General features: G+C 39.9%; 2 protein-coding genes across 10 annotated transcripts in view; both read right to left on the bottom strand.

The window, feature by feature from the left end:
• Positions 1–16,623, bottom strand: part of NKTR (natural killer cell triggering receptor) — a 34,034-nt gene extending 17,411 nt beyond the window's left edge. For 4 of the 9 annotated variants that reach the window (XM_036431948.2, XM_045579455.1, XM_045579457.1 and 1 more), the window contains exons 1-6: positions 16,459–16,601; positions 16,209–16,292; positions 11,720–11,794; positions 10,475–10,582; positions 9,834–9,878; positions 8,035–8,122 (exon numbers count right to left, since the gene is read on the bottom strand). In XM_036431948.2, coding sequence (XP_036287841.1) covers positions 8,035–8,122; positions 9,834–9,878; positions 10,475–10,582; positions 11,720–11,794; positions 16,209–16,266 — 374 coding nt within the window. In that variant the 5' untranslated portion in view covers positions 16,267–16,292; positions 16,459–16,601. Of the gene's footprint in view, positions 1–2,734; positions 2,753–8,034; positions 8,123–9,501; positions 9,530–9,833; positions 9,879–10,474; positions 10,583–11,719; positions 11,795–11,991; positions 12,033–16,208; positions 16,293–16,458 lie in introns of those variants that run through there. The other 5 variants (XM_036431949.2, XM_036431951.2, XM_045579456.1 and 2 more) reach the window with 5 other exon arrangements.
• Positions 16,624–20,748: 4,125 nt separating this feature from the next.
• On the bottom strand, positions 20,749–24,419 carry SS18L2 (SS18 like 2). The gene is made up of 3 exons (XM_036432011.2): positions 24,223–24,419; positions 23,895–23,971; positions 20,749–21,028 (listed from the first exon to the last, which is right to left on the bottom strand). The coding sequence occupies exons 1-3, from the start codon at positions 24,289–24,291 to the stop codon at positions 20,941–20,943; spliced, it is 234 nt and encodes a 77-aa protein (XP_036287904.1). The 5' UTR covers positions 24,292–24,419; the 3' UTR covers positions 20,749–20,940.
• Between the last annotated feature and the right edge of the window lie 199 nt (positions 24,420–24,618).

The following is a 24,618-nucleotide window of genomic DNA, read 5'->3' as shown; positions in this document are numbered from 1 at the left end:
ATAGACATTAATATTAAAGTTACTCTAAATTCAAAACGAAACAAAAAAAACTCAAAATGTATTAAGATAACCAAACAAGAATAAAGAACTATCATTTGCTCTACAAAAATGAAAGTGTGACCAACACGTGCTCCACACACTTGACGAGCATGAGTTCTTTTCCTATGTCTCATACTGAGTCAGTGTGCATCTTTTAGGCAGGCAGATGGAAGTGAGGCCTCAGGAATCGTTTCCAGAACTTTCCACCTCTTTCCTTCACCTAAGGTGAAACTCTGCCACCACTCAGAGCAGCTCTGAAAATGCCATAGGAGCAAACCTTCAGTCTGCCAAGCAAGGTAAACAACGATGGGCAACATCAGAGACATTTCAAACTTCTGTGGCCCAGGAAACACTCAACTGGCTTCTTCCAGTCACAAGCTGGCAGCTAGTCGCTCTTGAGAAGCCTTTAGGGTACATTTAGTTAAAATATTTTGAACCCAAACTGGTTTTCCCATAGCATTTTCTTAGATCTTCACCTTGTGAATTGCAGTAGAAAAAAATCAAAAGCAGATATAACTAGACTCGGATGGATATGCCACAAACATCTTAACTTTTAAGATGAGTAATGAACACTTGAGAGAAAGATCACTGGACATCAGGCCATGTTAAACCAGTCAATTGTTCCAGGAGCTCCTTTATCAATCTTCACATTCATTTTAAGTGAACAAAATACAATTTAACCTTCACAACAAAGCTAAAAGTCAGTATTCTACACAGAACTTTAACACTTATACTTACATTAAGAAAATCCAGTTCGGTAAGACCACTTCATAATTTAAGAAAATTAAAATGTCAACCTAAGTAGTTCTAGAATTTTAAAGGGGATCTTGAGTTTTAAAACCACTAGTCTCAAGTTTTCCTTAGAAGATTGAGAAGTGGTTACTTAAGCTAATGTAATGTAAAATGAATAAAAACAGGCAGGAAAAGGAAAGAAAAGAAAAAAGAAAAAGAAAAGAGAGAGTAAGTCTAGCAAACTGGTGAGGCACGAATGCTTCAATCAATAAACTAGCATCCAGAAACTACCTGGGACAATAACTTTGAGAAAGAAATATGCTTCCCACAATTATCAAACTTTACCAAAGCACATTAAAGACAGGATGGAATCAGTCCATACTCTAGACAGTGATTCAATTGTAGGCAAGATATAAAAAAATTCAAAGGTATAAATGTTCTGCTGTGTAAAGGCTCCATTTCAAATGTGCAGCAGTGAAAACAATGGATGATTTGTTCGTTAGATTTATTCCTCTTCTTTCCTTGATCCTTTCTCTCACAATTCCCAAATGTTCTGGTACTGAGGAAAACCTACAGATTTTTCTAAAACACACAGTACCAAATTCAAGTTGCCACCTTGGCTAATAGGAATGTTGTAATATGGCAAACCTTTGCAAATGGTAAGATATAAACATTCTAGCTAACTGCATTGATGTAGCAACATAGCACCTGAGACTCAATCTGAGGACAGAATAACTACCTTTATGTAAATTCAAGTTGTGTTTTTAATTCAAATGAAAGCTGAAGACAAATGAACTTGGCCCTTCACTGCAGTAGTGAAGGAAACAAATGAAGACAGGAACAATTCATTCAAGGACAAATTTCAGCTGGTCCACAGTGTCCAACCTGGTGTAATTCATCTGTTTACTCACGTCTGCAACTCAAGATGCAGCAATACAAACTTACACCCTAGTTGGTTAGACTCCATATTAAGAATACTGAAAGGATCCTAACGAAAGGAAGCCCTCTGGGGTTCTGCCCCCATTCCAGGAGAAATCCCAGGGTAAAGCAGGCTTACTGGCATGGGCTGACACTCAAACATGATAAACAGAGGATGCTGCCAGAGGGGTTACAGAAGGACAGGGGAAGTGATATGCTGGGTCCAAGCTATTCAATTCAATTACAATGGACAAAGCCATCTCATTTCACTAACTTGTTTTGATCTTTCAAAACGATACAGTTGTCAAGTCCCATGCAGTGATGACATATGCTCAGTAAGTTAAGACCTTAAAACACTATCATTTGTTCATGCTTGTGAAAGCATGTCTAAAGGAGAACCACACAGAACATTTCAAATGACGAGATTTCAATATTTTCGTTTTTCCAGTCACTTAGATACTAATTGTCCAGGTTTCCCTAACCCTTGAATCTACGTAAAAAATGCAGGGGTGAGCAAAAATAGGTTAATAATATTAAATAAATAGTACAACAATCAACCAATAAATATTACAAGAATAAACTCTGTTTCGTGTACTCACAACTGTAAACCTACTTTTGTCCACCCCTTTATATGTACCAGGGTTCATTTAAACTTTGTAAATCCTATAAATTGTAAAGGGTCACTATTACTCCAACAATCTATTTTTATACCATTATCAAAGAATCTTTGGCCTTATTCAGAAATGAATAGTTCTATACTAAAATGAAATCTAAAGCCATTATATACAATATAACACCCCCAACACTGAAGATGTGTGAAAACTTGGTAGAAATAAGCCACTGAAATGAAAACATGCTTCCCAGGGTCAACCATGAACAATAAAACACACTTGTTTTACAGGTATTGCTGCCATATAGATCAAGCAGAGTTTTATTTCCCCTTAAAATTGTTCAATGCACATACAATAGGATTAAAGAGATAGAGGCAGAGAGAGAGAGAGAGAGAATGAGAGAGAGAGAGAGCCTTAGAGTAATGAGACATTACCTTTGGAGCGCACGGTGTAACACTCTTTCTGTAAATTTTACACAAAAATGGCAAGAAATAAATTGTAATACACTTTTAAGACAAGACTGAATCTATGTTTTAATATTAATATAACTTTGAAATTAAATATTTTCAAATTTTATGCAAAGCAAGAAAGCTTCTTAAAATGGAGGGCTCTAAATTTTCTTTCACATAGGTATGTATGTAGAGGTGAGTCATATTTAAGAAAAGCATTGTAGTTGAAGTTGAAATCTCTCAGTGTCAATACCTATCAACAAAACATTACATTTTTGCTTCACAAATCCTAGAAACTAGCTAAGTCACCTAATTTTTTTCATAACAAAAGAACAATGTATCCAGAGTACATATAAAAACATAAATCTTTAATGCCCAGGAGCCATTATACCAGTGGAAAGCAAAGATTTAAATGGAAAAAATACTGAGTTAAGAAAATTCAAAACAAACATTTCAGAAAACTTTACTAATTCACTTCAAATACTTCAAGAATGTTTGTGCTCCCACATTTGAAACCATTTTTCAATTACACATCACAACATACCACCACCAGAAATGAATAAGCAAATTTTGGACTGTTCACAGACATGAACACACTGCAGCTGTTAAGTCACTGAAAATAATAATATAATAAAGCATCATAACTAGAATTTTAAAGACCTTCTCAAAAGACAAAAAGGCAAAATAGATGAATGTATGAGAGTACACTGTCAAATCTTGGCCACATTAACAGAACTTTATTGTCCTAATTTTCCCCATTATGTACTTTTTTTCAAAGAATATATACTGTCTGATCAATTTTAACTCTACTGAACTCTAAACATAGCTATTACTACTCAGACCAAAATCTTATTTTATAGTGGACAAAATTCTTTACAGGTTTTTAGGACATATCAAATATTAAAATAGTAGTACTTAAAAACAAGCTATAATTTTGTGTAATGGCATTGATACATGGATTACTGTCAAAAAAGAGTATGTTTCAAATAATGTGAAGTTTTCAGTGAATGTAAAAAAAATGACTCTCAGTGTAAAATAGTATAGGAGAAGGACACAGAGATAGCATATTTCTGTCTAATGCAGTCTTTAACATGCGATTTTTTCCTTCCAGCTCCTGAAACCACCACACCATCCTGGAGGAGGCATCAACAAATTACGGAGCGGCACACACTTGTAAGGGCAACAGAAACTGCCAAGCCACATTACGGTGCCTACACATATGTTCCAAACGTCACAAAGTAAGAGTTCTAAAAAATTCAGTGCTAATTAATGTTAACATAATATCTACCAATACATACATCACCTAAATACTAAGTAATAGTAGGACTGAATTTTAGGATGATACGTGATACTTAAGAGAACCAGGCTTATGGTTAAGTTTCATAAGCATCTTTGTCATGAAAAATCCTAAAAATAACATATGAAGCTATTACCCACAAAAAAAAAAAAGAAAAAAAGAAAAAAGAAAAAAAGAAAAAAGCTAGACCTTCTCAGCTTACTAGCATTTCTTCTCGCTATTCATGAATAGTGGAGGAAAAAGCATTTCTCCCACACACACTTTTGTACCCCAAATGTCAACAAAGCTTTATAAACCCCTAAACCCAAACCACCCAGCTCCCTTTGTTCTGGATGATCAGCATCTCTGTCCCTTTCAGGTGAGCAGCAAGTCCGATTCGTAAAGGACAAAGCACATTCTAGAAATTCTTCTGTTTCCCCCCTCTAGTCCTATTTATAACTGCTGAAGTATAACAAAACTCATTGTTTAAAGTCAAGTTTGACTTTTCTGCATTATCTTGTTTTCAGACCTTTTGTTAATTATCAATATCATGACCAATGACAGAGACTTCTGGAAAGTTCTGAAAGTCTTTCTACCCCACAATTGTGACATAGGCACAGCGGACAGATTGCTGCTGCTGCTGCTCCTGGCAGAGGCTCCATGAGCCCAAAGCTTCTTCATAGCACCTCAGACTGATGAAAACTAGGCAGACACTGATTTCCTCTAGACAATACAATGTCTGCATAAAAATCATTTCACATATTGAAACTTAGGATCAACCCACAAAACTTTATGTGCACATGTTCACACTAAAATATTTACTTGATCTTTGAAAGTGGAGTAGTACTGTATAATGTGCATTTTATTTTCCAGGAATGCTTGATGCTTCTAAAACCTAACCACAACAAATTCAGAGCAGAGAGGTCAATGAGATTTCGTACCTTCCTGTGTACAGGAAGCTATCAACTTTTTATAGATTATGAATGAAATTTCTATAACCTGGCTTTTCTTCCTTAGCTAACATTCTCTCTGGAACAAAAAGGATGAACCAGATTTCTAAATTCTTTTCTATTCCAAGACTTTGTAATTCTATACCTTTTATTGTGGTGCTTCCTAGTTTTGGCTTAAAACATAAATAAAAATAAAAAGGACAAAATGACTAAATACTGAATTAACTTGGTTATGACTTTTGTCCCTGTTCTTTGAATTCCTTCAAAAATACCTCAACATGAACCATTATTTCCTCAGTGATCCATGGGGACACCACCATACATCACTTCTCTCATGTTTCCTGAGCAGTGCAATTCCAAAAAGAATCCGTTTTCTTCTATTTAGGTCCCTAAACCAAAATCATGATCACTAATACAGTAGTAGATATAAGCAATTATTGCAAAAATTACAAGTAGCTTGATAGAAGAAAGCCTGATTTCCATCATCTATGTAATTGTTCTACCCAAAGAAAGCAATATATGCAAAATTATATATAATAAAAAAGCTGTATGCATAAGAAGGGGAAGTTTTAAATGTGTAAGTAATGACGACAATAGTTATTGCACAAAGCACAAAAATTCTTGAGGAACACTTTGAAAATACCCACACTAATAGCGTTAAATAGCTTTAGGAATTGCAAAATAACAGATTTAGAACATAAACTACAAATACAATTTTTGCAAGGATATATCAAAAGTGCTTATTAAGTTTACAAAACAGGAACTATAAAGACAGTTCTTGGCATGTTTACCATCCATTCTTACACTATCCTTTCTTTTTTAAATGGCAGAGCTACTGCTAGGTGCCACAGAAAGAGCTGTGGTAAGGAGGCGAAAGGCAGGGGAGCCATCGGGTGGCTCTGTGACCATCAAGCCCTGAAGCCTCAACTCTGAGAGATACTATCTGTGATCACATACACAAGTTGAAGACAGTACGTTATACTTTTTTACTACTGCCGATTTAGGCTTGCAAAACGAGAATTTTCAAAGATTATTCTTTTATGGAAAAAAAAAAAAATCTCCATTTTACTGTCCTTTCTAAAAAAGCAAAATGTCTTGTTTAGAAATGTGAATGGTTTGATTTTTACATTGCAACCCACGAGGAACTGGTACTTTTAGCCAGCATTTATAAAAGCACATTCATAAAAACTTCTTTTAAAAAAGATTAGGATTCTTTTTGAGTGTGCAAAAACAGTTACTTCCAAGATTGCTTTTTAACTGAAAATGCATCTCCAGAATTAAATTTCAAAGTAAAAGTAGAAATTTTTCTTTCAATCACAGATTCACAGTAATTTTAATGCCATCTACAGTTAATTATGAAAACAAGTTGAAAATTTTTAATCTCAATGTACTCAAGTTAAAATTTTCATGTGGCATTACTTGTCAAAAGTAGTATTCTGCTGTGAAATTAAGCAATGGCCTTAATTTTGTTTTGATACTCAACATTTCTATGAAAGACTTAAGCAAGGACTAAATACAGTAACAAGACACTCTAATTTTTTTTAAGGGAGAATCTCATATATTGTTTTAATTAATGTATGTATGCGCACTAGTTTTAACTCTCAACGTTTTATAAACTAGCTAAGCAGTAACATTGGGAAGAACCTGCTGCTACCTATTAAATCAAATTTTACATGTACTGATATAAAAAGGGAAATCTAAAAGAAACTTTAGAGCCCTCAGATAGTAGCTTCTTGACCAATGAATGGTTAGTTTATCATGTACAGTTCAGATAAGCTTAAAAATGGAAAAGGGAAACTCAATCAAAGAGTTAAGAGCTTCTATGTATTTAATTACCAAATAAGAAATTTTTCAAAATATTTCCCACTATCTTTTTTTTGACGCCAAAGAAGGTTAAGAATAAAAAATATTCTATAAAGAAGTGTAATAACTAATACTCTCTGGAAACAAAATGAGATATAGGAACAACTGCTTAAGGTCTTCCTTTCTCCTGTATAAATCCAAGTATTATATCTTCTCTCAGTTTTCCATTTTTAGGACATTCTTAGGAACAGAATGCCCCTTATCTGAACTTTATCAGATCATGTTGGAAATCTATTTTTTTCAGACAAATTTAAAATGTGAAATTGAAATTCCTTTAAATATAAACTTCTTTAAAGACAGGGAAGCGCCATTCATATTCATTCATTCAGAAAGATGCCCCCCCGCCAAAAACAAAAACTTTTTCTGATAAGACATAAATAGTTCTCCAATGAGTAGCACAACTATAGAGATTTACTTCCAATCTAAAGCATTAAACTTCATGCTAGACAATTATCTTTCATATTTTATATCATAGGATTACAATGAAAATAGGTTTTGGAGGAGCTGTAAAGAATATAATTAAGAGTATGCCAAAGGTCTTTAAGATGAAAAATAAGTAGTAAGGTTTCAGTTGTGCATGCACATATATATAAAAGTGCTTGTATTTTTAAAAGCAAATTTAGCATGCTGAAGTTTCCTGAGTGATAATTTCATAAATTCTGGTGGAAATGACAACAGCATTGGGTTAACTGCATAGAGATCTCATAGGTTTGAGGTTTTTGAAATATAATATCAGAAAATAATGTTATCTCTCTCAAATTGGCTCAAAGAGCAATAAGAGAAAAAGCAACTATATGATGGTTTATTCAAACCAACTGCTTTCCATGCCAAGGGTACATCTAGTCCTAGACTATTAACAATTTTAAATGGCCATCAATTATCCATGTTCTGTCAGGCTTTGGTAAACTGAGCCTCCAAATTAGTTAAGAGTCAAAGTCAATTTCTTTTCGTAAGATAATAATGTATTTTGAAAATAATGTACACATTCAAGGTATGAACTTTAAGTACAAATCCAGGATATCTGCTGAACACAGAAGTGGTTGCTAGAGCTTACCAGTTACTATAGCATTAGAAGTTAAAAATAAAAACCCAACTCACAGAATTCTAGCATTAAACTTGGTTTAACTATACCATCTTTCTCATGAACGGCGCTTCTCTGTTTAAGAAAAGCCCATCTCTGAATTATGCCTACTCACATGAAAAACTGGGAACCATTGGTATGTTTCCCTCGATTTGCCATTGACAAAAGGAACGCTCTGTCATGTTTGAGAATAAAGTTTTCATCTGTTTGAAGAAAACACAAATTCGTCAGTCTCCAGTATAAGCCACTTTTACAGTGTAATGTTCACAGAAATAAATAGAAAGCAAAGGATGAAATTCCTCTTCTGGTCAGTACAGATACTTGACTGAATATTTAGAAAAAAGTTTCAACTAACCAAATAATAAAAGCATAAAAAGACCAAAAAAATACTACTTAAAGCCGTGAGAAAAAGAACATATATTTAATATTTTATATAAACAGCCTTAGAACAGTCACTTTTTAATAGTAACACACTTTGGCTAACATTTAAACTATTAACTTTCAGGGTAAACTAATAAAGAAATTTTAGGGGGAAAAAAATCTTTTAGTAAAGCTCATTTTCTCTAAATTTCTTGCCTACTTGTACATGAGAGTTTAATAATCTTCTTATGTGCTTAATTTCTATATTTCTTATGAGCTGAAGCTAGACTATTAGAGCAGAAACCAAAAAATTACATAAAGTTGTAGAGACATGCCTAAATCAAATTAAGTATGAGGATTCCTTCCAATTAATAGGATCACAAAATTATCTAGGGAAGGAAGTCCTGTAAAAACAACTTAAATGGCAAAATACAATTTTCAAGTATACAAGTATTTACCACAGGGAATAGCTACGTGAAAGTAGCCTACCAGCATCAGTTTCAAAGCTACAGGATGATAGGACCAGCCAACGAGCTGTTTCTTAATAGTTCAAGGGAAATACTCGGTCAGGAAAATCACTTAGAGATTATTGTAATTCCAGCAGAAATATGTTGAGAATTTAAATTTCCTTTTAACATTCATACAAACAAATCTTTCTTTAGAACAAACAGAAACATAGAAAACTTTTAAAAAATGATTACCTTGGGAACAGGCTTCTGAAAAAGAGTAGTAATCCATTTCCCCCAAAAGAAATATAAAAGACTATTATAACACCGGAGCTATCACGGCATTAACACCTAGTAATATTGGGTCCCATTATAATATCTGCAACTGACTTTTCTAAGGCGTTCAGGACAAGTGCAATAGTTAGATGTATGCAAATGCTACTGCTGTAGGAATAATACACAATCATATAGTTCTAGTAGACAAAAGAAAATATACAAACCTTGGACAAAGAAAGAAAGACCAACTTTTATTCAAAGAAATTGCTTGGTTTAGGGGGGAAAAAAGACACAACTAGATTCTTTTCCCTGATGTGGAAGTAATAACCCATCAGGGAAAGAACAAAGGTACAGGTGTATGAAGTAGTATACACAATTTTCCAAGTCTTCAAGCAATACTGAAATCCAGCCACAACCTGACCCAGTCTGTCCATAAATTTATTAGGAAGGGTGCAAGGGAACAGAATTGGAGTTTGTGTTACTGAGCTTCGTTCTCTTACCTTTTCATTTTGCAAAAGACCACATTCTCTATAAACAAAAGAATATGTTGACAGTTTTAGGCAGGAAGATAGGAGTTTTCATGTATATAGTTGCCTAACCTCCATGCTGAAGTCATGTTTAACCATAACGTTAGCCTTAATTAATCTTGTCAATTAAAAGTTTATATTACAATATACTTTATCCCCAAGTTCATGCAAATAAAGTATTTTCATGCAGCATTAGTTTCATGCAAAAAGTGAACTAAGAATAAACCTCTTCTCATTAAAAGTATATGATCAAACTTCTTTTATCATCAGACTGAAACAAGAAACCATAAAATATTAAGGCTTACCTTTAAAATAGCCACCATAAATTGATTCTCCACCTTTTCCATTACCTGCAAATAACAAGCTACATTGAACTACAATGAAAATTTAAAATATGGGGGGAAGGGGGGAATTGGTAAGATATGTATACATATAATACCTTAATAAAAAAAAATAAGAAAAAAAAGAAGAAAAATTTAAAATATATTCATACATATAAATTATTTTTATGGTTTCAATTTGCTGAAGGAGATAACACCTTGTAATTATTTCAGATAATCAAAATTCTAACGAATCTCATCTTTAAAAATATAAGTGTAATCCTATTATAATACTATTAAAGAAATTATCTCCACAACCCATTTATTTCAAACAGTAATCACACCAATAAAATTCTAAAATAAATACAACTGAACAGTACTTTAGCATTTATAAGGTAATTCACCAAGTAATTATATTGTTAAAATTGCATAAAAACAAAATGTCTTAGCATTTTGCTTTTTCATACATTCTTGGTCTACAACATTCATTCACCCAAAACTGTTCATTCACTGACCACCTAAAATTTACATTATACTGTAAGTGACAGTATTTACAATTTGATATAATAATGATTACTTCAGAAACTGATAGGTGAGGTTATTAGGGACATAACTTTTAGCTCTACCTTCACTGAAGTCCCCACCCTGAATCATAAAGTTTTTAACCACACGATGGAACGTGGAACCTTTATAACATAACTTCTTCCCAGTTGTTTTCCCAAGGCCTTTCTCCCCTGGGGAAAAAAGAGAAGAAATTTAGCTACAAAAACATCTTTCAGTGGAAAGTACCATCCCATTAAACCCTGTCAAATCTTTCCTGTGTTGGGCATTGTAAAAGGTATAAGGGGTACACAGTGTGACAACTTCACACTCACACACAAACCAAAGTAAGTATACAAAGCAGCATATTCATGTTAAATTGTGTGGTAATCAGGGAATTGGTGTAAAGATTGTGTACACACATGGGTATACCCAAGTATGGATTTTAAAAATAGATATAATCTGCTGTTTCTATTTTTAAGGTAACATTTCTATTTTTAAAAAATAGCAGCCCTGGCAGGTAGCACATTTAGTTAGAGTATCATCACAACATGCCAAGGTTTCTGGTTCGATCTCCAGTCAGGGCATATACAGGGATCCACCAAAAAATACATGAATGAGTGGAGCAACAAATTAATGTCTCTCTCTCTCCCCCCCCCCCCCGTCCTTTCTCTCACTCTCAAATCAATCAATAAATTAAAAAAAAATTTTAAATATCAATCCAATTTCATATAACAAGGAATAACTTAATTCTATTTTGCCCTTCTACCTTTTAATCCTAAATTTCTTGTGAAATCTGGAGTGCTAAATTTGCTTGGAGTACTGAAACTTCTGAAATTCTACCAAATCAGTTTTGAAAAGCTATTATTTTTTTTAAAATATATTTTATTGATTTTGTACAGAGAGGAAGGGAGAGAGATAGTTAGAAACATCGATGAGACAGAGTCATCGATCAGCTGCCTCTTGCACACCCCCTACTGGGGATATGCCTGCAACCAAGGTACATACCCTTGACCAGAATCGAACCCGGGCCCTTTCAGTCCCCAAGCCGACGCTCTATCCATTGAGCCAAACCGGTCCCGGCTGAAATGCTATTATTTTATAAACTACATTGTATAGAGATTTTATTACACATAATAGTACTCTATTTTTCATTTTTGAGACCATTTAGTCTTCTCTCTTCCCTTAAAAAAATGCTTCCATGATTTCATATTAGTGAAAATAATATTTTTATTTGCTAAACTCATTTCACAGCTCATTCATCTACTTTGTTCAGCAAGGAAAACTGTAAGCCATGACTTCTCATTAGAATAATTTAATGATTTATTTACCTGAGCATAGGCAAAGGAAGTTTTTGCATGTTTTTGGACATATGTCTGAGAAGAGCTGAAACATAATGCGACCAACTGAAATAAAAGACAGAAGAAAAAAGGTAAGCAAATGAATTACCGTATACCACATCTTACTTGGGAGAAATAAAACAGATACATAAAATTGAGAAACTAGAAAGTCTATTTAAGTAATCCATTTTAAATTTTTAAAATTAACAAGTACTATAAATAGATTTTAAATTTGGCTACAGACAAGAAAAGCCAAGACAAACCTATATCATGTTGTAATCTTGATGTGACCACTAGGTGGCAGGAATAAAATCAGCAAGTACCCAGAATCTGAATAAAATCAAACATCATCTTTCAGTAATATTATTGTTCCTATTTCTCAGAAACAGCTGTGCTGGAATTGTAGGTGCAATGGTGAGAAAGGAGACATACATTATGGACATCAAAGGTATGGTAGTTATAAAAATGAGCACTGACTGGAAAAAGTATTATAGATGATACACTATAAAAGGCAAAGAATATCACATATACAATTATAAGGATAAGAACAAAGGTAGGAACAGAACATATTTGGTAGGCAGAGAATAAAATCTAAGAAGAAATTAAGCAATTAAGAATTTCTACAAAATCAGGCCATTTACTCAAACATCATTTACTAACTAGAGACCTGGTGCACGAAATTCTCGCACTGGGTGGCGGGCGGGCGAGGCGGGGGAAGACAGGGGTTGTCCTTCACCCAGCCTGAGCCCTCTCGCAATTCGGGAGCCCTTGGGGGATGTTCAACTGATGGCTCAGGCTTGCTCCCCGCAGTCAGTGTGCGCATAGTTCTGCTGTTCAGTCAATGTGCAAATTAGCCTTTTATTATATAGGATACCCTCCCCATGCACCAGGATGTCCAACAAAACACAGGCTGGAAATGACAGGTGCACATTGCTATACAATGTGCTGAGCCATCAGTGGTATGAACAGAGTACACTTTATCCACCCTGGTCCTGGGCATGTGAGGGCAAGGCAAAAGGAACCATGTCTGTTTTACTCACCTGTGTTCCCACTGATTTTGTGCAGTGCCTGGGAAGAATTAATATTTGAATAACCCTACATAATAAAAGCCTCATATGCTAAGTGTCCGGTTGTCTGTTCAACGAATCAAAGTGTAATATGCTAATGATATGCTAAGGCAGCTCAACTGCTTGCTATGATGACATGTACTAACCACCAAGGGGTAGACGCTTCAACCAGTAGGTTAGCTTGCTGCTGGGGTCCGGCTGATCAGGACTGAGTGAGACGGGCTGGACATGCTCTGGAGTCCTCCTGTGGTCCCTCCGGGGCTGGCCAACCTCCTGCGTCCCACCCAGGCCCCATGCTGGAGCTGCCCCCTGGGGGTCAGTGCACTACCACAGGGGGAGCATTGCTTAGCCAGAAGCCAGGCTCATGGCTGGCAAGCACAGCGGCAGTGGTGGGAGCCTCTCCCGCCTCAGCTTCAGGCAGGCGGTAAGGAGTGAGGGGTCCTGGACTTTGAGAGTCCCAGACTGTGAGAGGGATGTCTGACTGCCAGCTTAGGCCAAATTCCTAAGGCAGTGGGGGTGGGGAGGTGGGCCTAAGCTGGCAGGTGAACATTCCCCAACGGCTACAGGGCACAGGTGGGGCTGTGAAACCCCTCCCCCTCCCCCAGCACCAGATTTTCATGCACCAGGCCTCTAGTAATGACAATAAAACCCTTGAAACAAAATTATTTAATGGTAGAGAATAAGATATAAATGAAAGCATGCCTAAATATACAGATCAAAAGTATTCACTATGTATCAGCGAAAGTTACTCTATGTGACACCATCAAGACTTATCGTTTAATAAAATCTCTTTATTTTCAGAGATATAAGCCCTTCTAGAATTCAGACAGAATTATGTTACTTACAAAGAAAAAACAACCACAGTATAAATAAAGCCAACAAGAGAGGGTTGAATTGGTAAGATAAGAGACATTTCCTCATATTGACTTTGCTAAAGTAGATAAAAGAGGAAATATGGATTTAGGAAAACTTAAACATGTAATTACATACAGAATTTAAAACATATTAACTGTCTTTCAAATTACTGTGGTAGAGTAACTCACATAAAAGGAAGTGGTAAGATAACATAAATAAGATATAAGCTAAGGTGAGACTAAAACATCTCTATACTTATTTAGGCACCTAAAGCTTTTTCATAACATGTCATTCAACACCCAAGTAAAGGTATCCTGAAGATAGTACAATTCAAAACTCAACAGAGAATGTATTTATTGGCTCATGTAGTTAGCTGACAAGGATACTGGCACAGATCAGAGAATTGAAGAACTGTAAGAACCAGGATGTTGGGGAATGGGGCAGATCTTGGAGCTGCCAAGCTTCACAAGGCAAAAGATATTGAATACCATCACTTTCTTTGTCCCAATCAATGCATGCAGTCCTGGATATTTCCATTAATGCATAAGACCAAAAGTAAATTACTCACTCAACTCAGGAAGAAAAAAAGCAATAAACCTAAGAAGGTTTTAATGAAAGTACAAGCAGAAATCAATGAAGTAAGAAACAGAAATATATCAGACTTGATAAATAACTCCCAAAGCTGGCTCTTTTGGGGGGGAAAAAAAATTTAGAAAGAAGAATTATAAGAAAGCATGGGTTGCGACTCCATACAGGAAGGAAGGAAGGAAGAAAGGAAGGAAGGAAGGAAGAAAGGAAGGAAGGAAGGAAGGGAAAAGGAAAGGAAAGGAAAGGAAAGGAAAGGAAAGGAAAGGAAAGGAAAGGAAAGGAAAAGGAAAGGAAAGGAAGGAAAAGGAAGGAAGGAAGGAAGGAAGGAAGAAGGGAAGAAGAAGGAGGAAAGGAAGAGGAAAAGAAAAGGAAGGAGGAAGGAAGGAAGGAAGGAAGGAAGGAAGGAAGGAAGGAAGGAAGGAAGAGAAAAGAAAAGGAAAGGAAGGAAGGAAGGAAGGAAGGAAAAGAAAAGGAAAGGAAAGGAAAGGAAAGGAAAGGAAGGAAGGAAGGAAGGAAGGAAGGAAGGAAGGAATCCAAGAAATTAAAAGGCTGTTTAGTACCTATCTTCTTCAGATATGGGTAAATTACTTCTAATCTTGAAGTAACATTAAAGTATAATGTCATCAACTATTTCAACACAGAAAAATGTGAAAAGCTTAACAAATTTTATGAAGCAAATTGAAACCAAAGCCTGAGAAGGGTGATATAAACAAATTATCGATGCTTCCAACTCTCAATCCCTCTCTCTTCCTCTCTGTAAAAATCAATAAAATATACATATTTTTTTAAAAATATCCATCCAGACTCAAAATCTAATGAGAGACTATAACAAAATGTCTAAGATAACATCATTCCTTTGCTCAAATTCCTTCTGTAGTTTCTTATCTTAGTGAGTCAAAGTTCTTACTATGGTCTATAGCCATTTCCTGCTACTCTCTGTCCTCCCCTACACCAGCTACCCTGAACTTCTGAGGCTCCTTAAACAGGCAAGCACTTTAAATTCCCTCCTTGGGATCTTTGCATTAACTGTCCCTCTTCTGGGAATGTCCTTCTCAAAGATGTCATCTCCTTCTGATGTCTGCTTAAATGTCCTCTCCTCGAAATGGCCTTTTCTGACCAACTTATTAAAATAGGACCCCTACGACAGAAGCCACTTTGTTTTACTCATTCTATATCCCCACAGTCTAAACTCCAGAGTAGAAAGAGGCTCTCGGGAATCCACTGAACAAGAGGGTGCACAAAGACTGCATATATGCCTTCCATTAAAAGTTCTGTTGCACATACTTAAAAAAATTTTTTTAAAAAGCCAAGAAAACAAGTTTTAAACCCTGTACGCTCTGCTGCTGCTAAGAATGAAACCATCCGTTAAAGAAGAAAATACTTAATTTTCAACAAAATAAGCAGACAAACACATTAATGCACGCTGCAAGTCTGCTGGTACGAAATGCTTTGGTTTATTTACCCTCAGAGAACTTTCCCAGGCCATTTCCCTATGAGCCAGAAATTCTGGCTAAAGACACTATTAAGGAATAATTGAGGCCAGATAACCAATTCATGGCATTCAAATTTTGGGAAATACAAAATATAGGGGTGCAGACATCCCAGTTCACAGCAAGATAACTGAAATCGGAACTGGAAGTGTTTGCCACCTAGGAACAGATTTTTTTTTAAAGTCCTAAAGGAATTGCACCCCTTTCCTTGGCGCCAGGCATGAAGGACTCAGCCTGGGGGTGCAAAGGGACATAGAGTTTGGGGATGAGGGTGGAGAAGGGGGCGAGGCCCGGGCTCCGAGGAGTGGGAGTGGTGTACCGGAGCCACCCTCCTCCCCAGACTTGGGCTCCGGAGAAACGGAGTGTTGGTGACTGCCTGCCCGCTCCCAAACAGGCTCGGGGAGAGTGGGTGAGGGTAGACCCCTCCTCTTCCCCGAGCTAAGCCCGGGCCCCGGCAGGACTCCCCGGTGTCTGGCTCACCCGGCTCCCGGTTGATCTCGATGTCAAAGTGGCACTGCGGCCGGTCCTGCGCCCCCATCGCTACCGAGGCGGTGGCGGGAAGAGCTAGGAGAGAGGGGGTGGGGGGAGAGCGGTCAGGTCCGGGCCGGTCGGGAGCCGGGGCGGGGGCGGGGCCCGAGCCATGGTGCGAGAGGGAGAGCCGGCGCCCCCTCCCGCCCCCGGCCCCCCAGCTCCCACACGGCAGGCACGCTCAGGCGGGCAAGCTCTTCACCTGGCTGGCCTCCAGCCTGAGCAGCTCCCCGTGCACAGAGGAGAGAGCGCGGTCACAGCGGCCGAAACACAACGCCGATAACGGACCACCTCCCCCTTCCCCCAGCCCAGCCTCCCAGTGCCACGCTAAACCCCGCGAGAGTCTGAACAAATACCGCGAGAGCACAGCCTCCGAGAGGGATCTTACCGGAAAGGAAGCGCACGAGAGCGTGTCTGGGAGCTCGGGCGAAGCCTCGGGTAGGGCGCTCCTATTACTGAGCCGGTCCTTTTCTTTTTGTCCCGCCCCTTTTCTCTTTACTGGAATCAGCCGTCCAATCTGGGAGCCCTGGACGCGCCTGCGCTCTCACTTCCTCTCGTTCCTTGTCCAGGGCTGTGAGCGTCCACGCTCACCGGATATCGCGAGGCTTCGCTGTTGACAGCTTCGAGGAGCCAGTTGTGTGAATTAACTCCTTGAGGTTTAAACCCACCGAGCTTTTATAGCCTGTTTGTTTGTTTGTTTTGTTTTTATCCTCTGTAATATGCTCTAACCTCGCCCCAAAATAACTTTTACATTTTTATAACTTAGGGAAGGGAGAGAAGGGGTGGAGAGAAAAGGAATCCCGTGAGAACATACACACACGATTCGACCTTATTTGCTTATACTATTTAAAAATTTTTAAATATTTTTACTAGTTTCAGAGAGGAAGAGATGGAAACATCAATGATGAGAATCACTGATCTGCTGCCTCCTGCATGCCCCACACTGGGGATGGAGCCATGTCCTAACTTGGAATCAAACCAACCTCTTGGTTCATGGGAATGATGCTCAATCAACTGAGCCACACCAACAGGGCAAGGCTGCTGTCTGTCTTCCTTTTTCGCTTTATTTTAAATATATATTTATTTTGGAGAGGAATTGAGAGGAAGAGAGAGATAGAAACATCAATGATGAGAAAGAACCTGATTGGTTAGGCTACTATCTTTACAAAGACCTGCTTACAAGGTTGGCCTTTGAGTGGAATCTGGGAACTTAATGGTAATCAAATTCCTACAATTATAGAAAATGTTCATTATATAAGAGTGTCTCACTATGCCTAAACTATTTGTGTAAACACTATGGTTTTTGCTGAACACCTGCTTTCTTTTTAGGAATCTGGAATTTAGGCGTTAGGCAGAAGATGTATATGTGACTAGCCTCTAATAAAATAATTTTGGTACTGCCCCACTGGTGTGGCTCAGTGGTTGAGGTCAGGGTTCGATTTCCTTTTTAAAAAAAATATATTTTATTGATTTTTTACAGAGAGGGAGAGAGAGAGAGAGAGCTAGAAATGTCGGTGAGGGAGAAACATCGACCAGTTGCCTCTTGCATACCCCCTACCGGGGATGTGCCCGCAGCCAACGTACATGCCCCTGACCGGAATCGAACTTGGGACCTTTCAGTCCACAGACCGACACTCTACCACTGAGCTAAACTAGTTTCGGCTAGGGTTCGATTTCCAATCAGGGCACATGCCCAGGTTGTGGGTTTGATCCCTAGTGTGGGGCATGCAGGAGGCAGCCAGCCGATCAATGATTCTCTCTCATCATTGATGTTTCTCTCTCTGAAATGAATAAAAATGTTTTAAAATTTTTGGGTACTGACTCTGTAATGAATTTCCCTGGTAGACATTTCTCACTGTCACACAGTTCATCCCTGGTAAGCTTGTCCTGTGTCACTCCACTGGGAGGGAAGTTGAAACTTGATTTCCTATGGGCTTTGCCCTAAATGTCTTTTCCCTTTGCTGAGTTAGCTTTGAATTATTTTACTAATAAACCATAGCTGTGGTTTATATGCTGTGTCCTGAGTCTTCCTAACAAACCATCCAACTGGACGTAATCTTGGGACCCATGATGCAGAAACAAATATTACCAGAACTTGATAACAATCTACTACTATATATAGAAAATTTAGAAATGCATGTTTTGAAATCCTAGATTTTTTGTGTGTGGAAAATTAGTAGGCCATTTTATGAGGTAAATAAAAATGAGTACATTGCTAAAATAACATCCTCATTATATTCGTCAAGATCAGATTGGCTTTCTCCAGGTGGAACAGGGAACTTGGCCATGGCATTTTCAAGGCATACATCTTTGTATAATAGTCTGGCAACCTGAAGGGAAAGCATTTTTTCTACCCGTATCAGTGAGGAAAAATCCTGGGGACATTTCTGGTTGGCTTGATGAGATTCCTATCCCATCTCCTGATGGCCACGGCAATGGTAGATATCATGATTGATCAGCTTAGGGTAAAGCCAGTCACCACGAGAAAGGAATGGGGTATGGCAGCACAGAGATCGCCACTGGGGCAATGGCTTCAAACTAAGAAGTCACCATAATTGTGGGTACAGGGCCCATCTTTTAGCCTTTTAGGTAAGTGGCTTTTTTGTCACTAACTTGTTTTAAAGCACGGTGTTGTTTTCATAAATGTCTGCTGCTTCATTTTCTCGGGGGGGGGGGGGTAGTTTGAATCCCAGCAAATTCACATGAAAAACCCACTACAACCAACACTTTCTGTCAGATAGGATCCTAACTCATTTTATGTCAATCCTACTTGTTTCATTCTCTAAATTCTGCTTTGAGTCTTTGGCTCTGACAGTTTTTGCAAGTACTCTGGTTTCCCCGAAAATAAGACAGTGTCTTATATTAATTTTTGCTCCCAAAGATGCGCTAGGTCTTACTTTCAGGGGATGTCTTATTTTCGGAGAAACACGGTAGATTGGGTTTTGGTAAAAAAAAATGTTATCTATCCTGGTGCTGATAGAAGCTATTTGCTGAGCTTCTGGATCTACCTACCAGGAGTAAGTTGAGACAACTGGTACCTTGGTTGTTTCCCTCAGAAGACTCTGAAACAATGATTTGAGTGCAAGTTGCTTACTTACGAAGTGATCCCAGGAAACTCCATTTGGGGAGTGGCGAAGTGAAACAAGGAAGGTAGCCAATTAAATATCTGCTATTAAGCCAGCTACCACAGCATGTGATTGGAGTTTAATCCTGCTGGGGAACTCTGGCCATCAATATTGAAGCAGCAGCTCAGGATTGTTCTTTTTTTTAAAAAAAAAAAAATGTATTTTGTATTGATTTCAGAGAGAAAGGGAGAGGGATAGAAACATCAATGATGATAATCATTGATTGCCTGCCTCCTATATTCCCACTTGGCATGTGCCCTTGACTGAAATCGAACCCCGGACCCTTCAGTCGCAGGCCGATGCTCTATCCGCTAAGCCCAACTGGCTAGGGCTCTCAGGACTGTTCTTATGGCGGTAAAGGGGCCGGCATATTAACACTCCATCTCCTGAGGCATTAGTTGAGAGCTGCTCCCAGGGTGATAACCCCAGATGCTTCTGGTATGCTATTCCCGGGAAAAGCAGGCTTCCAATTTTAGGAAAAAGTCCTCAGGAATGCTTCCATCCAGTAAAACATTTATGAAATAAATCTGTATGACTTTGTTTTTGTTAATCTGTCATTTGTTATGCACCCCCAGCCGAGAACCTTAAAATAGAAAAAAAAGAAAAAGAAAAAAAAAAGAAATTTTTCTTCCCCTATAACATCTTCTATTAGGAGATATTAATAATTAGGAATTACTATTAATTTTGCTACAATAATGGTGATATCAATATATATTAATATGTATATTAATATATATTAATACTGTTAATCCTCACCCAAAGATATTCCCCCCCCCCATACTTTAGAGAGAGGGGGAGATGGAGAGAGAGGGAGGGAGGGAAGGATAGAGGGAAGGATAGAGGGGGAAGAGGGAGATGGAGAGAGAGTAGAGGGAGAAAGAAAGACATTACTTGCTTCCTGCATGTGCCCCAATAAGGGCCAGGGATCGAACCTGCAACCCAGGTGAGTGCCCTTGCCTGGGAATGGAACCCAAGACCGTTAGGTTTGCAGGCAGATGCTCTACCCACTGAGCAAACTGGCCAGGGTATTACATATATTTTTACGTTCTTACAGTTTTCCTGGAAAACCAAATCGAACACGTATTACATGAAAATTTCTATACCTCAGTATCAGTCTTTTGTGGAAAGGCAAGCTTTACTTTAAAGCAACCTGACCAGAGCAGCCAGGGGGTCCAGAACCACAAACCAGTAGCAAGGAGAACACAGCAACATGTTCAACTGGCAGGGAGTCAGGAGTCTCACCAAGTCTGAGACTCAGTTTCCTCTTCAGGCTGAGCCTAAAAAGGTAGGCTTGAAGACGCCCATGGTATCTTTGTTATCCAAACACACCGATTTCAAAAAAAAGAAAACACCTGGAGGCATCTTGGGGGGATCTGCTTAATTATTAAAATAAATATTTACACCGACATACAGTTATTTTAGTTCTTCACATTTTCACACTCAAAAGAGACACGGAGATTTCCTTCATGTTTTCAGCAGGTGAGGTGGTAAAGATCCTGTCTCTGTGTCACAGGAAATGTATTACTTTCAGTTACTCCTCAGAACAGGCAACTGGAAGATTAGTCCATCACTTTCGAAGGGCTGGTTGGGTTGGCATCTGCAATGGTAGCCAAATAAATGAGATTTCTGTGTAGCACATGCTGGTACCTGTGGGTGGGAAACAGGCAAAAGTCAGTCTTGTTTTTACTGAACATGAACAAACAACTGGGAAAGCATTTACCTACGCAGTGGAAAGGCTCGTCGGCTGACTGATGACTCAGCGCTATCAACCTTGTTTAACACTTTCGGGGAAAATATATCCAGAACCGTACCTGTTCTCACTTATTTCCATAGGCACCTCTCTAGTCTATGGTACTGAACCAAACTCCTAACTGGTCCCTTGCTCTCCCTCTGTACCCCTACTCTCTTCTCCACATAGCAGCCTGAATGATCGCTGTACAATTTAAGATCATGTCATATCTGTTTAGTACTTTTTAAAAAATATATATTTTTATTGATTTTTTTACAGAGAGGAAGGGAGAGAGATAGAGAGCCAGAAATGTCGATGAGAGTAGAAACATCGGGAGGCCCCCTCCTGCACACCCCCCACCGGGGATGTGCCCGCAACCAAGGTACATGCCCCAGACCAGAATCGAACCCGGGACCTTTCAGTCCGCAGACCGACACTCTACCACTGAGCCAAACCGGTTTCAGCTCTGTTTAGTACTTTTCAAAGGCTCCTATCTCATTCTGAGTAAAGCTGAGCCCTTCTCCTGGCCTACAAGGCCCTATAAGATCGGTCCCCTCTAGTTACCTCTCAGATCTCATCTCCTTCTATCTTCCCTTGGCTCACTGAGTTCTGGCTACGGCGGCATCCTTGCTGACATCTAAAGACATGGAGCACACTCCAGCCCGAGGGCTTTTCCACTTCATGCTCTGCCTCAGAACTGCACCGCTGGCTCCCTGACCTCAGGCTTCTACTCAGATGTCACATCAGAGATACCTGGTATAAAACAGCACCCAAACTTTATTCTTATTCACAGAGTTACCAGCATGTGCTTAATTAGATAATTTCCTCCGGCTGGGCTGGCATCTGCAATGGGAGCCGGATAAGTGAGATTTCTGCGTGGCACACGCTACCCAGAAGGTAAGCTCCACGCCAGCAGAGCTCCTGTTTTGGTCCCGATTTCCCAGTAGCTAAGACAGGGAAGCAGGAAGCATGGCAGGTGCAATGTGAAAAAGCCCACCAGGAAACCGATAACTTTCTTACCCATAGGTTGAGAATCACTGCAGCAAACGAAATGCTTTGCAACTATTTTTCATACAGAAAAATGAGAGTGTTTACTATAAACTGTAAAAAAGCAAATGACCAAATACCAGAATCAAAAGTAAAAACTTAGCCGAAACCAGTTTGGCTCAGTGGTAGAGCTTCAGTCTGCAGACTGAGGGGTCCCGGGTTCGATTCTGGTTGGGGGCATGTATGTTGGTTGCGGGCATATCCCCGGTGGGGGGTGTGCAGGGGGCAGCTGGTCGATGTTTCTCTCATCGACGTTTCTAGCTCTCTATCTCTCTCCCTTCCTCTCTGTAAAAAATCAATAAAATATATATTTAAACTAAAAAAAAAAAAAAAAAAAAGTAAAAACTTATCCAAAGACAAATTATCTCTACTATTCCACTGAGCTGTTCCGTGAAGGATTGTAGGTGATTTTTAGGAGGGTTGAGGGGTGGGGAGAAGAGAGGAGAGGCATGGTTTTCTTAAACATGACTTCAGTAACAATGAAATAATGTATTTTTCTATAATAAATAGCGTAATTCCTGGACTACATTTAGAAAACAGATTATTTTCCCTCACCAAAACACACCACATTACTGTACAAAATTTACCTTTGGCTTCACTTAGAAACCTTCCATTGGTCTGTGTGTGTTCATGTTGCAAAGTGAGAAATGGGAGGGAACTTAGCCACCAAATGGCCTGACCCACCCAACGTAACAAAAAAAAGGAGGAGCCAGGGATCCTCGTTAAGACGGCAGCCACCCCTTTATTTCCTCTCAGGCTGCCTCTCCTGAACTGTAAGGGTCCCCAAGAGACTTGGGGAGCAGATGGGCAGTGGCAGCTCACCCCAGACTAACCCCAGAATCTGTCTCCAAGGCCCCTTTCCTCTGACTCTCCAGTGAGCCAAAGCAGCTCCGCCTAAGCTCTCTCCTGCTGCTTCTCCCATCCTAAACCCTTCCTTGTTTCACTCTTCCTAGCTTTAATAAACGTACCCTAAAAACAAAAAAGAGAAAGCAGACACCAATGGCATCTCCTAAGACCACTTTTCCACGTGCATCCCTCCCCGTCCCCGCTGTCATCGACTGGCACGGCTTCCGGTGAAGAAGGCTTTGCAATGAGCCTAATTCAGGTTCCGAAGAGGGTGCTACATCTGACTCCAGGCTTCACAGGGTCCAGTCCTACGGTGCCGGGCAGGCAAGCCACTTCTCTGACCCTCCTCTGCCACCAGTCACCCACGACTAGTTCAGGACAGCTTGCTGAATCACCACACTGACTTCCAAGCGATTCAAAAGCAAGGGCATGTACACATAAGGAACTGTTTGACGTTGACATTGGGACTCAAAAGAACTGTTGGCCCAGAAAGGAACTCGCTACAGTCTGATTCCTTTGCCTCTCAGCATAACCACTACGGCTTGTCTCAGTTTTGGTTCTTATAAGGGTATTTCTTGAATCACGTGATCTCACGCATCTAGGGGGAACTAATGAGCAACATAAACTGATGAACAAAAACAGACCCAGAGACAGAGAAGCTGCGATCAGACTGTCAAACCTCAGAGAGAAGGTAGGGGAGGGTGAGGGTAAGGGGGAGAGATCAACTAAAGGACTTGTGTGCATGCATATAAGCCTAACCAGTGGCCAGACAACAGGGGGGTGGGGCCATACGTGGAGAGGGGTTTGGGATGGGAATAGGACAATTATGTGATACCATAATCAATAAAGAAATTAAAAAAAAAAAAGCAAAGGGAGGGAGCTGGGACTTACTGGACGCACTCGTTCGCCCGGCCTTTGTTCTGGTACTCCACGATACAGCGGATCAGCTGGTCATTCTCCTCCAGGAGCTGCCCGATCAGAGAGAAGGGTCAGAGCCACACGACATCCTGGCGCTAAGGAACCTGCCCCAGGTCTCACAGCCCAGGGCCCGGCTCTCCTGCCCCCGGCGCCTTTGCTGACTCTGTTTCCATCTCAGCCCTTGCCCCAGAGCCAGCACCCGGGCCCACGGAGTCCGCGGGGAGGCCGCCGCTGCAGGAACATTCCCGCCCCCGAGGCCCTCTTCCGGTCCGCCGCTAAGAAACCCCGCCCCTCGGCTCACCCGCTGGATTGTCTCCTGATTGACTTGCGCCTTGCCTCTCAGCCAGTCCGGGACGAAGGCCACCGACATCCCGGGAAGCCGGGTCGCCACCGGGTCTCAGGCCCCGGAAACTCCCACGTCGCTAGCGCGGAGCTAACCAGCAGCTCCACACACACCCCCGCGGCGGAGGCTGGGGCCCTGGGCAGGTCGGGGTTAGCTCTCGACGTTGATTGGATCCTCCCGCTTAGGAGGCGGGAACTGGCGGAGCGTCGCTTGTGATTGGACGCGGGGTTTAGCTGTGGGTGGTGGGTCCTTTGCGGTTGCGCAGTCTGGAAAGCTGGCTTGGGGCGGGGCCTGGCACCGACGCTCGCTTTTTAACACTCTGTAGTCTACGTGCAGGGGCGTGCCGTGCCCGGG

This window comes from Pipistrellus kuhlii, unplaced genomic scaffold, assembly GCF_014108245.1.
Source record: "Pipistrellus kuhlii isolate mPipKuh1 unplaced genomic scaffold, mPipKuh1.p scaffold_m20_p_11, whole genome shotgun sequence".
Taxonomy (NCBI): Eukaryota; Metazoa; Chordata; class Mammalia; order Chiroptera; family Vespertilionidae; genus Pipistrellus; species Pipistrellus kuhlii.
Note: the sequence above shows the minus strand (reverse complement) of the source record. Positions and strands in the feature narration are given on the sequence as shown.

Excerpts from the sequence above, each read along its gene's own strand:
- SS18L2 (XM_036432011.2), bottom strand. The coding sequence starts at position 24,291 with ATGTCGGTGGCCTTCGTCCCGGACTGGCTGAGAGGCAAGGCGCAAGTC. Across the intron at positions 23,972-24,222 it reads ATCAGGAGACAATCCAGCGG|CTCCTGGAGGAGAATGACCA; the intron begins GTGAGCCGAGGG and ends CTGATCGGGCAG. Across the intron at positions 21,029-23,894 it reads CGGGCGAACGAGTGCGTCCA|GTACCAGCATGTGCTACACA; the intron begins GTAAGTCCCAGC and ends TCCCACCCACAG.